The sequence below is a fragment of the Chaetodon auriga genome, chromosome 20 (assembly GCF_051107435.1).
Source record: "Chaetodon auriga isolate fChaAug3 chromosome 20, fChaAug3.hap1, whole genome shotgun sequence".
Taxonomy (NCBI): domain Eukaryota; kingdom Metazoa; phylum Chordata; class Actinopteri; order Chaetodontiformes; family Chaetodontidae; genus Chaetodon; species Chaetodon auriga.
The window spans coordinates 2825574-2840351 of record NC_135093.1 but is presented as its reverse complement, the minus strand read 5'-3'; the positions used below and the strand labels follow the sequence as shown (position 1 = coordinate 2840351).

At 44.2% G+C, this 14778-nt stretch overlaps 3 protein-coding genes across 4 annotated transcripts; 1 reads left to right on the top strand and 2 right to left on the bottom strand.

Moving 5' to 3' along the window:
• Positions 1-1217: 1217 nt before the first annotated feature.
• Positions 1218-3959, bottom strand: snf8 (SNF8 subunit of ESCRT-II). The gene is made up of 8 exons (XM_076760116.1): positions 3546-3959; positions 3411-3461; positions 3187-3325; positions 2985-3089; positions 2735-2807; positions 2484-2625; positions 2156-2230; positions 1218-1725 (listed from the first exon to the last, which is right to left on the bottom strand). The coding sequence occupies exons 1-8, from the start codon at positions 3597-3599 to the stop codon at positions 1588-1590; spliced, it is 777 nt and encodes a 258-aa protein (XP_076616231.1). The 5' UTR covers positions 3600-3959; the 3' UTR covers positions 1218-1587.
• An 876-nt stretch (positions 3960-4835) lies between these two features.
• msl1b (MSL complex subunit 1b) lies at positions 4836-10784 on the top strand. Of its 2 annotated transcripts, none has more exons than XM_076759733.1 (9): positions 4836-4917; positions 5469-6173; positions 6273-6472; positions 6714-7033; positions 7179-7243; positions 7329-7396; positions 8132-8256; positions 8344-8416; positions 9082-10784. In XM_076759733.1, exons 2-9 carry the CDS (start codon positions 5553-5555, stop codon positions 9170-9172), a joined length of 1563 nt encoding a protein of 520 aa, XP_076615848.1. In that variant the 5' UTR covers positions 4836-4917; positions 5469-5552; the 3' UTR covers positions 9173-10784. The 2 variants fall into 2 exon arrangements, with proteins under 2 accessions (XP_076615848.1, XP_076615847.1); XM_076759732.1 differs by having other exon boundaries at positions 4840-4917; positions 6714-7075.
• chmp2a (charged multivesicular body protein 2A) lies at positions 10581-14485 on the bottom strand. The gene is made up of 6 exons (XM_076759734.1): positions 14324-14485; positions 13331-13498; positions 13059-13238; positions 12849-12979; positions 12585-12646; positions 10581-12493 (listed from the first exon to the last, which is right to left on the bottom strand). The coding sequence occupies exons 2-6, from the start codon at positions 13496-13498 to the stop codon at positions 12372-12374; spliced, it is 663 nt and encodes a 220-aa protein (XP_076615849.1). The 5' UTR covers positions 14324-14485; the 3' UTR covers positions 10581-12371.
• Positions 14486-14778: the final 293 nt, after the last annotated feature.

Sequence of the window (14778 nt, the reverse complement as noted above, 5' to 3'; positions counted from 1 at the left end):
TACTCCAAATTAGTTGTTTGTTTGTTTTTTTTTTAAAATACCTTTAACGCAGCCATTGGTGTCCATCATATGTCCAGTATGCAGCAAGAATCAGCTGGCAGAGACCTGAAACCTGCCTGAGTTATACAATCTGTCACAGTGGACAGCATGTCCTCATTTATTTTGGTCAGATGTTGTCTGTCGTCATCACAGGGTGATGCATTTAAAGGTTGAGACGGTTTGGAAAGCTCAAAGCACCACACAACGAGTGAGAACTGACACCTCCAGAGTTTCTTTACCAATACCCAAAAATACAAAACCCAGATTTCCATTTAACAATGGAACAAAACACAAAGCCCAAACAAAAGTGAAATAGTCAATTTGGACCTGTTGGGCTCAAATTGAGTTCCTCATGGGTCCATTTTGCATTTTGAGGGTAACGACTTGATTGGGTGAGGTTTGGCATTCAGTTGTGATGGTTGAAGTGAGGGGCTCGTGTCTCTGCAGGGAAACTGTTTACACTGAGCTCAACTTCAGCCTTCAGTCACCACAGATCTTCAGCACTAAGCAGTCTCAGCTTCCATCATGAGGTTTGGACGCTGAACGTTAGTGCGTGTGGTCTAGATTTAACAAAACGATGTCAGATTAAAGTTTGAGAGTATTTTAATGGACGTTTGCTGCTGGATGCTAAGGGCAGCCCCATAAAGGATGTGAAGAGACTCAATATTAAAAGTGAGCTCTTGAAAATGTTCGAAACTCAGCCCTTCATAAGATGACGTTAACTGTCAGGAATTACTTCAGTTAAGCAGGTTGAAAACCTCTGAAAGCTGATTTTAATGCGTTAAATTGAATGACAATGATTGGAGCGTAGAGGACGTTTAAAAGCTAAACTAAGATGGAAGCCTCTGGCGTGTCTTGGAAAATAAACAGCAGTCTGCACATGATTTGAAGTAACGCAGCTAAAATGTGCTTGAGATTGAAATGAAGCATGGCACATTTAAAACTTAATATATTAACTGCAGTATTTCACTTACAGTGTAGCTTTGCACCTATAATGTCTCACAGGAAACTGTACTGACCAGATTCTACAGACTCGTGTTTATTTCTGCCAGTTTTAAAATGTAAATGACAGAATGAAGTGTTGATATGAAGAAGAGTGACTGTACGTAATCAGTGAATTTATGTCAGCGAACAAATCAAGTGCATTTAAAAGGTCCTGCTGACTCAATAAACATGTAGTTTAACTGGTAGAAGCAGATGATGGAGTCTTTTCTTTAGAAGTTATCATTTATGGATGAAAAGAATACAATTCCATGTTCTGTGCATTGAGAATAACCCACAACCACACAAACGCCGTGACACCAGCAAGACGACAGAAGATCTCACTCTGAGGTTCGTGGGCTGGAAATCAGAGCTCCTTCAGTGACTGACAGCATGAGTGCACTCGTTGCGTCAGGAGCAGATGAACGTTTTCCCTCCTCGTGTCCAGAAAATGATCTGCGAGGGAGCTCACCAGCCCGCCGGCCCCCGGCGAGCCAGCCAACCCCGTCACACGAGCCGCCAGGCGCAGTCTGTTTACCAACATGTCTCTGAGACTGTCGTCATTTCCTAAGGTGTCATCTGATTGGCCTCCTCCGGTGTGATGTCACGGGAGGTCAGCTCAGAGAAGAGAGCGGGCAGCCAGTACTGAGCCTCTCCGGCTGCTTGTGAGTCGAGCCAAGCCAGGCCTTCCTTCAGCAGGTGATCCTGGAAACATGAGAGCGAGGCTGAGGGTGAGGGTGCGGGTGAGCGTGAGGCACGTCACAGCGTTCCTGCATGTCAGGAGGGGATTTAATACCGATTTCACAATCATATCGTCCACCGTTTGAATGTGGAAGACAAGGACACATAGCCCAGAGTTCTTTAATAATTCTGTTTTTTAGTGCAGTATAACAACAATTCTAGAGCTTTGACTGAAGTCATTTAAGTTTAACTGTACAGGTGTGTAACATCTCCAGACTGCCCTCAATCAGACACAAAGACGTTTTATGACTAACATCACTGTCCACACTGCAGGCAAGAGAAAGTACTACTGATATTTGAGACTTTTTAATATCTTCTAAAGTGTTTTTCAAGACGTGCAGCAGAAGGAGCAAACTGTCACACGGTGATCTGACATGAGCTGATATGCACTTACCAGGACGTGACAAGCTCGTTCCTTCTCCCATTTCAGGCTGTCTTTGATCTCACTCACCGTCACAAAGCCCTTTTTCTGCCAATGAGCGAAGACACAAACAGACGAGATCTCATTCAGGAAGTTTTCAGGCAGAAAAGCTGTAAAACTGCTGGATGCATCTATACGATACATCTTATTAAATCACCTCAGAATATTGAAAACATCAGTCATAAAACACCAGGAAGAACAAACCTGAGTGGAAACCCTCAAAATGAGCAGAGCTAAACTGAACCTGTGGCAAAAACAAAGCTGTGACAGCTGCTATGATGAACCAGGAGCTGCGTCTTACCTCAGCCAGCTGCAGAACCACAGTGTGATCCATGTTGAGCTCCGCTGGGACCGACTGGACCAAGTAAGAGCCGCCGACAGGAATCATCCCAAAGCCATTCCCCATCACCTTCAGCTTCTTAATGGCTCTCACCAGGTCATCCCTGGGAAGCACGTGTCAAAAGATTTTAATAATCACACAATTTAACCAACATGTGGCCATTACATGATCCAAATCCAAGAATGAAATGTTCAATCAGTGTCGACACTTACTGGCTCACGTCCTGAGCGTATTTCCCTCGTCCCTTCAGGACTCTCTGATGGAGTTCATCCAACGTGATGAGCCCTGAAAGAAAGCACACGCACGTCAACATTTAAAAGGCTGTAATGTTATGAATCACAGTATCTACGTCATGCAGGTGTTCACGGCAGGATTCATTGAACATTACTCTGTTTGACATGCATGATATCAGAGCTGGACAACAACAACACAAAGCCTTCAGGTTCCAGTCAAACTACAAACCTCCATTTCTGTGTTTGAGGGCCAGGCACACTTCGATGATCTGCACGCCGAGTTCATAGTAGAAGTCACCGACGCCGAGCATCTCCGACCAAAAACCTTTTCCAGCTGTGGAAACAATGAGGAGAGAGAAGTTAAAGTTATTTTAAACACATATAAAAACAAAACGTGTATTTTCACTGATTATATTCCAGATGTTTCTCACAGGCAAGTGGGTCGACTCCAATGGTGGCACACATTTCCTGAAACTGAACCCTGAACTGTGGGTTCTTCCGGATTTCTTGTTTATGCTTGCTGGCAAACTCTTCCAGGTTGGACTTGAACGTTTCCAGCTGTTTAGACATCTGACAGAAGACACGAACATTTTACAAAGAAACCTTCTTGCTTTCTTATTTATCATATTTCCTTTTTTTTCAATTGCCAACTCACTTGGACAATTTGGTCCTCTGCAAGGACAGTTCCCCTTTCCTTATATTTGGCCTAAATAGAAAAAATAACACAGGTGAGACATGAAAGTGCTTCAACCGAACGAGTTAATGTGAAAACACGACAGCTGTACTTCACCTCTGCCAGCTTCTTTTTGGCAATAGCTCCCGCACCGACGCCTCTCCGATGCATTTTGCTGATGTCTGCTCCAAAGTTTAGACGGAGAATCTGAACTACGAGTGTGTTTACCGCTGAATAAAGTCAGGTAAGACAAACTGAAGGTAATAGCTGGGTCAGATTTAAGCTAACTAGCTAACTACTAATGTTAGCTGCGAGGATATTTGTTGTTTATCTCAGCAACTTTCACAATTCTCGGCTCAATATGCAATTCTCCGTTAACGTTAGCTTTCACATTAGCAGTGCGCTATGAAAGTAAACACAAAAAATGGCTGAAAAGTAACATTTTCGGGAAAAGTAGGTTGATTAATGCAATATGTAAAGCTACTTCAGAACAACTGTTTCCATTTTGATTGCAAGGAAGCGTCCTACTTCCTTGTCGGTGACGTCAACAATTTCCTTTATATCGCCCCCTGGCGACTGGGAGAATATAACAGGACAGAGATTTTAAAATGCCGAATCCACAAAGAACATGTGAAATTCAAACTGGGAAAATACAACGATGACAAAAGAATAAAACACTTAATACAGATGAAGAGTTGAGAGTCATAGTTAAAAGGAAAAAATGTAAAAATCTGTATAAGAGGATAAAATATAGATAGAATAGACAGGCTTTTTTGTTTTTGTTGTGTCATGGCAGGAAAGCCAGAAAGAAAAGCATTTCGTTCCAGCTCATTAAAGCATTAATGAAACACACATACACATGTGACTACTGATACGCAGCGCTGTAATAAATGTGGAGAGTGAGTTACTTGCCTGAAGAGTTGATGTTAACAACCCACGGAGTCATGGACCATTAAACTAATGAAAAATGCACTTTAGCAGGAAATGAAAAGGTAACTGTTGATGACACATGAAGATAACAATTGAAAGTGAAGGCGGAAATGTTCAGAATCAGGATGCTTGACTGAAAGTGATCTTTGGGCAGAAAAATTACTTCTATAATCACATTAATAATATGTCAAATGTTGCTGCTTACTTCCTTTCCTCCATTACAGATATGTCAGTTGTATGAAAAGAGCTATTGAGTGTTTCTTTTAACTGAAATTTAATGTGTAAAGTAACAGAAAATGCTCATACTAGGATAAAGTACAGACCATGCAGTAATTTGTACTAAACGTTATTCTCCTTCTCTGTCGTTGCATAATTTTGTGTACGGTCCTCCACACTGCGGCTCTCTGGCGCCCCCTGCTGGCGCCCCTCAGATCAAAACCTTCAAAACACAAGAAATGGCCATCGAACAAATTACGCATGCGCAGTAGAGGGCGCTTTAAAACAAGTCTTGAGGAGGGAACATGAAGGCTCATGCAGGTGGACTTGAATTGTAGTCGAGGTAAGCTCGGGACGCTTAAATGCATGCTGGTAAAAACATGTATGTCCGAACTACGAGTGTTTCGACGTGGTCGTTATAGCCGCTTCGCGCCGGACGCGCATTTTGTTGGTTAAAACTAGCCGGCTAGCGTTAGCCAGCTAGCTAGCTGTTATTGTTTTTCATGATTTCGCGAGAACCAAAATGGAGGAGATGGCTGCTGCCAGTGTCCTACACAGCCACTCCCGAGTCCTTGTTTGAAGCCCTCACACCGAAATGTCTACCCTGACGCACCACTGAGGCTAAATCCTCCTAACGTGACTGGTTTGTGTTCTAATTAGCGGCTTTGCGCTTGTACCGCAGTGCTAATATAGCTTAGCTTGAATTTCAAACCCGGCAAAGGATTTTAGGAGAAGGATGCCCGGGATCAGACAGGCTCACTGCTGGTGTCTTAGTTTTCTTCGGTTAGTTGATAGTTGGTGCATAGCTTTGACTCCCGGCTCACGGGCAACAAGCCTCCCGTGAAACAGGCAACGATAACACGACAAATGTCTTTATTTTTCTTTGTGCTGTAGGACCGCAGCTGCTGACTTCTCATGGGAGGTAGCTGTAAATCGCATCGCCGAGGCGTTGCGGGATGAGAAGGCGTCGTGTTCGCCATGACTCTGAGAGCCACACTCTTTCCAAACACAGGGTTCAAGCAGGACGCTGACACCGTCGACTTTGACAAAACGCACTTCAGGACCGCGACCGTGAGTCCTGTCAGCCTCAAGAGGGAGTCCTGCGACTTTCTTGTCGATGTTCAAAACGTGCAGGGGGGCGAGATCCCGAGCAAATCCAAGGACTTAGACCAGAATTACATGACAAGCAAAGTTCCCCTCGCTGCCACAGTCGCAGAACTAGTTCAAGGGGACAATAAAACTGTGGGGATATTGTCCCCTGTCAGACAAATGGGGGGTGAGGGAACCCCAGTGAAAGGCAAACCCCTCTCTGCTGACACTATGGAGAACCCTCAGATGGCTGTGAACAATAACCCAAAGGATGCCGGTGCTGATGACAGCGTGAAGGGGGTCGTCCCTGGAGTCCTTGGCACCGCATCCATTGAACTCTCCTCTGAGGGCAAGTGGAGGAACATCAGGAAGACCCCTGCTAATCCACACACACAAGCCAACTGCCTCCGGCAGATTCTCCTCCTCCAACTGGACCTCATCGAACAACAGCAACAACAGCTGCAGTCTAAGGACAAGGAGATAGATGAGCTCAAAGCAGACAAGGAGACAGTATGTAAAAGTTTTTAAAAATAAAATACTGGTGTGTAATGTGAGGGGTTGATTTTAAAGGCATTTCTAATTTTTGGTTTTTAATGTCTTCTTCTGTAGCTGCTTGCACGCATTGAGCGCATGGAGCGTCGCCTGCAGCTCACCAGGAAGGACCCGCCGCGTGACAAACGCCTTTTCCAGCCTCTGGAGCCATGGACCCCTGACAAAGAGGATATGTGGGACCTGGATGTGGAGGAGAGTCCACAGCCCAACCCGGCCACTCAGCTCCCCTTTAGCCGGGGTGGCAAAGGTCAAAAGAGGTAAAATAAGTAATACATGGCAGCACTGGGCCTAGCTTACATGCTGAGTGGTAGCCACAGAACTGCAAAGCATGCAGCAAATGAGAAATCTGCTACAGTTTGTTCAGATAATAATACTCTAAAAGTAATCTAATTTGTTCTGGTCAGATTTTATCTGTGCAAAACTCAAAAGAAGTACAAGTCATGACTTAAATTTGTTGTCCTGTTTCAGTAACTTTGATTCTTTTCTTTGCACACGCAGGAAATCTTGCTTTGGAGATGCAAAAGTCCAGAAATCACGGGGCAAAAGTGCCAAGCTTAGCCCTCAAAAACCTGAGATTCAGCCAGGCTCTCCCAATCAAAGAGAGCTGCGCAGTAAGGAAACCCCAGAGAAGACCGTCCCTATGAGGTCGGGGACAGAAAGGGACATTATGCTCCCGTGCAAAGAGGAGCCTGAGCTGAGCTGTCAGATCGAAGATCTGCCCTTCATGTCTACTACTGAGATGTACCTCTGTTGCTGGAACCAACCTCCTTTGTCCCCTCTGCGTGAGACTTCCCCTAAAAAGGAGGAAGAGGTGGCCAGTGAGTGGACTCCTCATGTAGTACATGATATGCTGATTGTTTGTAAGCCTAACCTATATCCCATCTTTAATCACTATATCCATCAAATGTACAGAAAACACTATCTCTGAGTAACTGCCTGTCCCTCCTTCCTTCCTCCTGCTAGTTCCGTCTTGGAGAGAAAATCATATAGAGCCCTTGGATGAGGACTCGTCCTGTAACCCCCCTGAGGTGAGACTCGTCTTCTTAATTCTCGTCCATCATGTTCAGAAGCCTTCAGCTGGTGAATGATGTGTCAATTTGTTTTCCCGTCCAGCCGCTGGATGACAATGTGTTTCTGAAACGCCACTTGAAGCTGGAGTTGGATGAGAAGAGGAGGAAAAGGTACCGACACCGACTGAAGTCATTTGATCTGAATAAGTCCGCCCTTGCTCCTGAGTTTGGACTGATTCTAAATGCAGGACTAAAAAAATCTGATAAAACTGGCCAGTTTGGTTATTAAAAAGCTGTGACCAAGCGTCACTTTTTACAGTGGTCAAAACCATTGACGGCTATAACGGTAAATTTAATTGGAAAATAAATGTCAAAAACAGAATTATTTAGATTAAAGCCGAGAAAGGATCTGAGAGAAGACTCCACAGACATTAAATCAAGTACTCAAGAACTGTAGATATATTTTTTATAGTTAAAATATCCTCAAAAATACATAATTTAACCTTAAGTTCTGTCTGCTGCTGCTTTATTTCTGTCTGTGCAGTGCAAGTGACAGGAAGGCTTTTTCCAATCATTATAGTTTTAACGAGATCTGGATGCCTTTTTAAATCACAGTTGGCACATCTGTTCTTCAGTTTCTTTTGACCTTTTGGCCAACAAATGCACCAGCACTGATAAAAGTGTCGTCAGGCTCGAGTTTTGGCCCTTTCTGGTCTGTAGATTTTACGAGGTCCCACCGTGAGGATGATTTTTAATGTGTGAAAACGAATCAAAAACAGACATTTGGATCATTTGAATCCAGCAGGGTGGACATTTGGTATGTGGAGCAGGGAAGTTTCCCGCCTCCTGTGAAGCTCTGTTGTACTCCTGAAACATCATTTTTACTGTTGCTCTCCGTGTTGTCAGGTGGGACATCCAGCGAATCAGAGAGCAGCGCATGTTTCAGCGCCTGCAGCAGCGCATGAACAGGAAGAAAGTCGTCCCTGAGACCGAGCCCGAGCTTTCGTCCTTCTATCCCGACACTGAAGACGGTAACTTAACGCCCGACGGCTGCGTCTCAGAAACACTGACGACATGTTTTTAAAGAGGTTTTAACTCGATTCTTTTGTTTCTGTCAGTTGAGACGATCGTGATCACTCCCTTCTTGCCTGTGGTGGCGTTCGGCCGGCCGCTGCCCAAACTGTCCCAACAGTAAGTACTGAGTAACTGATCCCTCGTCTTCATTTGTCTGATGGCTCTGCGCTGCAGGACGCTCTGAAAGTCCCTCATTTAAAACACTCAGCTCTGAACTCTGAGGTTCATGTTTCATCAGACCGTTCAGTGAGATCTGCATTTTGTTTATCCTCTCAGGGTTTTCCTTCAACGCTCTGAACCCCAAACAGTTTCTGTGTGTTTACTCACTGTGTGCTCGTGTTTCACTGCAACTGTGTGGAAACAGCACAGTCATGGCTGAGAGAAGAATCCTCTTTGTGCAACATAACACAGTTATGATGCGACAAATCATTCAAAATAAAACATTTTATTTTAACCCAAAGCTTCCCAGCTGCACTGAGGAGCGCAGAACGTAAAGTTTTTACACGATTTTGTTCGTTCAAACGTTTCATTTTTGGTGAAACTTTGCATAAAACACATAGAGTAAAGTGATCTCATGTAAAATATCACTATTTTAAGCTGAGATTTGGTTATTTTCCCTGACAAAAGTTTGGTCATAATTTCCATTTTCAGTTCGGGCTTCCTCAGAGAAAACCTGCTTTTGAAGCCTGCCAGCACACTGTGCAGCTCTGAGGGTCAATTCATCTTTTCTACACATCAAGTTTATCATTTTTAACTAAAAGCAACGTTTCTTCTTCCTGCAGGAACTTCGAGCTGCCTTGGCTGGACGACCGGAGCCGATGTCGCATCGAGGTGCCCAAGAAACACACGCCTCACCGGACCTGTCGGAAGTGAAGCCGGCGTGGCGTCAACGGCGGAGAGAAGCCGCTCTGTGCCCAGATTAGAAAATACTACATTTGTCTTGTCTGGGGGGGGGGGGGGGGGACAAGTCACCAGTCGCTATGTATAACTGCTGTTGCTTTTGCTTTCAGTCTGTGGGAGAGTTCATGCCTCTCCAGTCTCAATGCGTCACCACAGACCAGCTGATCTCCTGCAGAACGTTGTAAACGGCGCCGCTCCTCAGGGGCGTCCTTCATATTTTTGGTCTCGCACTTCTCAAGGGGAGATTGAATGCCTGATGCCACAAGATTACAGTCCTCCTGCTCGCAGCTGTTGAAGATTACACGTCAGTTTGTATCTAAAACAATGAATGAACAGTTATGTGCATGTTCTGTAACATGTTTGAAGACATTTTGTAGCAGCCGATCCATCCAGAATAGATTTTATCTCACAGAAGTGGACTTTCTGTCGCTCTTCATGCATCGTCAGCTGCAGGCTCAACCGGACTCTAATCTTGAGCGCTCTCACGGGTGGTTTGGTTGCCATTTTGACTGAAAAGTAGAGCTTGAGCTGTAAATCATGAGCAACACGGCGCCGACTTTCTGTCCTGGGTAGTCCTACCGCACTCATTCTCCCCGCCTAAGTGGAAAAAAGTGTCCAAATCTGACTGTATCGTGCTGTGTATTGCCTATATTGTTCGCACACAACTTCAAATAAGATTTTATCAATGTTTAGTGTGATATCGGGAGTTTTGAGCCCCACTCAGCATGATTTCATAATAAAAAAAAAACTGCATTTCTAGCCAATTCAATGTAAGAAAAAACTAAAGAAAGGCAACCAGACGACTGTTCCCGTCCTGCTTCACGACACCGAGGCTGGGACGGCGGTGAACTCGGCCTTGATTCCCAGTGTTCTGTTCCCCGTTTTGTTTCTGTTAGTTATTTTTTTATGTGAGTTGCATGGACTCTATTTAGCCGTATGAAAAGAAAAAAGAAAAAAAAAGACAGTAGCATGGCTTCACCCCAGAATGGAGAATGATCTCTGCTCATCGGGCGACAACAACTACAAACTCTAGTTCTTGAAAGCATGCGGTCAGCCGCCTCATAGGGCCATCAGATATTAACAAAGTACAGCTATGACCTTAATTTTGGTGTTTCCAATCCTTACGATACGCTTACATCCAGTAAATATTAGGCAAGCTATGTGTATGCATCGGCCTCAGTCAGTCCGCTGACGTTCCGGGGAGCCGTTTTAGACGATAATAAGCTTTCTAGCTGTAGTTGTAGCGATGTTCGCCCGTTTTTCTCTCCACTCTGAGTTCGTCTCAGTGATTTCTGGCTGCGTTTGCTCGACCTGTTTTACATATGATGCGATGGCTTTCTGCAGCTTCAGTACTTGGACTGCCGGCCGAACGTGGAGGCAGATTTTGGAAATAACAAAGTTGATTTTTTTTTTTTTTTCTGTACATAGCTCTCAGAAACAAATGTACATAAAACATGGCTGTTATTTTTTTATTATTTAATGTTGGAAGTGTTGAGTACATTCAATATTGTTCTATGATTGTATGTTGACAAATTGACAGTTTTGAAAGTTAAATTCTTTTGGAATAAAATTAACATGTCTATGATATTTGGATTTGGTTTGTGTTTGTTCTGAGCAAACTAAATCGAGATGACCTCGTTGGGTGTATTGATCACTACAGTCCGTCTAGTTATGGCTTCTGTATCTTCTCTGTGGATGAAATGGGCTCATTCAGCTTCAAAACAAGAGCTATAAAATAAAAGTATACATGAAAATATTCCTGACATGGATATAACAGAGAGTGGATTTATATATTTACTTCTTCCTTTGATTGACAGCAGAAGCAGCCTGAGGTTAAAGGGCAGGTTCACGTCTCTGAATCCAGTCTTTACTCTGAACGCCCAATGAAAAGTCGTACCAGCTATGTGTACTTCATGTATGAAAAGCAATCATGCAGCAGTGGCCCTTTAAGAGTTAGATGATATATATTATTACCACCAATTTATTAATGAATTGTATATATAATATGTACCTGATGAATGCTAGAAAGACACAAATACAATATTTCCCTCTAAAATGTAGTAAAGGTGAATAGTGGGAAAAATACAAGTACCTCAAAACTGTGCTTAAGTTCAGTATTTGGGTAAATGTACTATGAGTCAAGGTGCTGTCTTTCCCACACGTGAGCGCTGTATCAGGATAGAGACTACACTTCCCATAATGCAACCAGATAACATCTTTGCTGTCTTCATCTTTCACCCTCCACACCCACGGTTTGGAATGCAGACTGCACTTTAAAAAGCTCCACAAATAACCCTGATGACATCGCCGTGACATCATCTGGGTCGTTCCCTCCGCGAGGAGCGCTTTGAACGACGAATCAGCTGAGCGGCAGACAAGCTGTTAGTTAAATCTGCAAAAAATGTTTATTGAATAAAGAAAAGAAGAACAGGCGAGTTTCTGAAAATAAACACCAGAGAAAAACATGGCTGACAAACAGCCACCAGGAAGTGGAGCGGAGAGCGCTTCCTGTCAGCTCAACACGCCTTTCTTTCTCCGTCCGTCTCCTATTTTTGTCAAATCAAAAGTCCTGTTAGTGAATTTAGACAGAAAAGAAGAAGCACTTTTTGTCGCACCTTCAGCTGGACCCCAACAACCGACAAGAAACACATCAAGACTCATCAAAAGGCTTAAATCAGGTCGAAAACTGTATTTCATATGACGAAGTGGATCAAGAGAAAAAAAAACAGCCGGATGTACAAAAAGTGCGACATGTTCACGTCACCCCTATAAAACAGCCACCTGTCACGACACCAGCTTTCATTTGGGCTCGTTTCAACATTTTGCTCTTAGTGTTAAACTGTGAAACCTTCATGCCTCCAGCAGTTAGTATTTACACAGACTGTGAAATAAATTTACACTTCCAAGAATTTGTCTGGTCTGGCAGCGTCTGAAATGAGACAGAATTTGCTCGACCTATGAAGGGTAATGACCCCTGTGGGGTTTTTTTTGATAAAATACATAATACACGCATAAAATGAAAACACCTCAAACAGAAAGCCAGACCCCCGACACGACTGTGTGAAACAGCTCGTGTTACGCCTTCAAAAGAATCTAAACACAGAGATTCGAGGATGTTTGATTCTGTATTAACAGCCGCCGCCGCCGCCGCTCGTCTGACAGTTACTGTGCCTCAATCTCTCCGGAGGTTATTCAGCCTCTCCTCCAGGTCGGCGTCTGCGTCGGCCAGGGCGGCCTGGGGCTCGGCCTTCTTTCCGCCAGCCGCCGACAAGCTTCCTCCGGTGGACGGAAGGTCTGAAACGAACACACGACGGGCGATATAACAAATCTGAAACTTCAGACGGAGCGCGTGCAGAGCTCACGTGACTGTGTTTGACTTTCTTACTCGACAGTTCATCGGACAGGTTGAGACCCAGCTCGTCCAGCACTTGAGACACGATGGCGTCGCTGCAGATGAAGCAGAGGAACAATCACACACAAATCAAAAACATGCTTCGGGTTCCTTAGTTCAGATTGTGGAGGGTGAATCAACGAGTCTGAAAATCTAAGTTAGAACTAGTTAGGAGGAGTTAAAGGAGCATAACAAGGGTTTAGCACCACACTTCAGAAAATCTGGGGAAAATGGTCAAAATGGATGCAGCAGAATCACCTCTCCTCCTCGTCATCCTCGTCGCCCATGGCGTCGTCGATGGCGTCGTTCATCATCTCCTCTTTCATGTCCATAATTTCACTCTGTCGCTCAAACTCCATCATGATCTTCTGGATCTGAGGCAGTTTCAGCTGTGGAGACGGAAACAACGTGAGGTCGTGAACGCATGAGGAGCATCATTGGAGTGATGCGAGCGGCCGTCGGACCGACCTGTCTGTTCATGGTGGCCATGGCTTTGGTGACGCCCTTCATGGCCTGAGCCATGCTGTTGTTGGACTTGAGCGTCTGGATCTTGAGACTGACGGCCTGAATGTTGGCCTTCATCATGATGAACTTCTTGACGTAGCGCCGCGTGCGAACCAGATCCTTGGCCATGATCTTGACGGCGTCCTGCAAAGATTCAAACAACACACGCAGCCGTCAGGCCTCTTTAGAATGAGTCTCTCATCTCATACAGCACACTTTCCTGCCCTTCCTCTCACCATCTGTCCCTGTTTGGCCATTTTCTTGATGTCAGCGATGATCTTCTTCTCCTGCTGCTCCAGTTTCATTCGCTCTCGGTCCAGTTCTCTCATGGCTCGGTTCAGTGCCCTCTGATTCTGCTTCAGCATCTCCTCCGGAGTCTTCCTTCTCCCGAACAGGAATTCCATCTGTTCCAGGGTAACAAAAGCAGGATGTCAGTACGGGCGAACTCAAGACATTCTGCTGAAAACAAATAAATCAAAGGACCTAATCTATCAGTAATCAATCAATCAGCGTTCCTATACTTCTTATTCTTTTTCCTTGTTAAATGGAAAATTCAAAACTTGATTACCCAGAGAATTAATGCTGAAACAAGTAGTTGATTAATTGATTAGCTGATCGATCGAACAGTTTTGACAATCAATTAATTGCTTAAGTTATTTACCAGTAAAAATGCCAAACATACTCCGGTCACAGACACTCAAATGTGAGGTTTGACAGCTTTTCATTGTTCTATATCACTTTAAACTGAATGTCTTTTGGGGTTTTTGACAAAACAATTGATCAACTAATGGGGGAAAAAAAGCTGGCAGATTGATTCATGGTGAAAACTCATAAATTACTACCTCACATTTAAAACCTTGTCACTTGACACACCAACAGGCCACAGTGATGTTTACTGTAATTCGATGGAAAAGCTGTGGAAAAGTTGAGGAATTTCAAACGGAACTTGAGGAAAACCGGAAAACAAACAAAGATCAATCAGTTCCTAACACTGATTCCGCCACCTTCGTCCTGCCAGTGACCTCTTTGCTTCCTGGAAAACATTACTCAGCAGGTAGTTATGTGACTGGAGGCCTGTTCCGAGCTCAAGTCTCTTCACAGCCGTGTTTTAACTCGACTGTCCTGTCAAATCTGTCTCAACATCGTCCAGGACGACAGTTAGCAGTTAGCCCCTCCATCACAGACTAAACCCGGCTGTCAGACAGCGAACCCCGCAGTGTAACTCTCACCGTGTACCGGGCTCGACGTCAGTACAGGTAATCCAGAAGCTAAACGGTGCTTAGGGCGTCTTCTCCGACTTCAACTGGACACTAATTTGAACGATTATTTGTTTTCGTTCCCACACTTCCGCGTTGCGATACTTTAACTTCCGGGATATGACGTAATTGTGCACGTCTTGGGCGTCTTTTTTTAATACCGGCGTCACAAGTGTCGAGTTCCTCCACTAAAGGAAAAACGGAGGAGCCGTACCTTTCAAAATAAATCCTTCATCGGTCACATTTTTGAACACCAGTGAAAAAAGTACTTCCATCCCTTAAATAACATGCAAATGTATAAAAAAGCCGTGTAGCTTTGGAGGAATGTGTGGAAAAATAAATGTAGGAAGATTATTTAACAAAACTATTTGCATTTGAGCATGTGATGAAGCCACAGAGTCCAAATGAATACCTCAATCTTACATGTC

Excerpts from the sequence above, each read along its gene's own strand:
- snf8 (XM_076760116.1), bottom strand. The coding sequence starts at position 3,599 with ATGCATCGGAGAGGCGTCGGTGCGGGAGCTATTGCCAAAAAGAAGCTG. Across the intron at positions 3,090-3,186 it reads TGGAGTCGACCCACTTGCCT|CTGGAAAAGGTTTTTGGTCG; the intron begins GTGAGAAACATC and ends TTGTTTCCACAG. Across the intron at positions 1,726-2,155 it reads AACGAGCTTGTCACGTCCTG|GATCACCTGCTGAAGGAAGG; the intron begins GTAAGTGCATAT and ends TCATGTTTCCAG.
- msl1b (XM_076759732.1), top strand. The coding sequence starts at position 5,553 with ATGACTCTGAGAGCCACACTCTTTCCAAACACAGGGTTCAAGCAGGAC. Across the intron at positions 7,244-7,328 it reads CGTCCTGTAACCCCCCTGAG|CCGCTGGATGACAATGTGTT; the intron begins GTGAGACTCGTC and ends TTTCCCGTCCAG. Across the intron at positions 7,397-8,131 it reads GATGAGAAGAGGAGGAAAAG|GTGGGACATCCAGCGAATCA; the intron begins GTACCGACACCG and ends CCGTGTTGTCAG.
- chmp2a (XM_076759734.1), bottom strand. The coding sequence starts at position 13,498 with ATGGAATTCCTGTTCGGGAGAAGGAAGACTCCGGAGGAGATGCTGAAG. Across the intron at positions 13,239-13,330 it reads TGGCCAAACAGGGACAGATG|GACGCCGTCAAGATCATGGC; the intron begins GTGAGAGGAAGG and ends GAATCTTTGCAG. Across the intron at positions 12,980-13,058 it reads TGGCCACCATGAACAGACAG|CTGAAACTGCCTCAGATCCA; the intron begins GTCGGTCCGACG and ends CCGTCTCCACAG.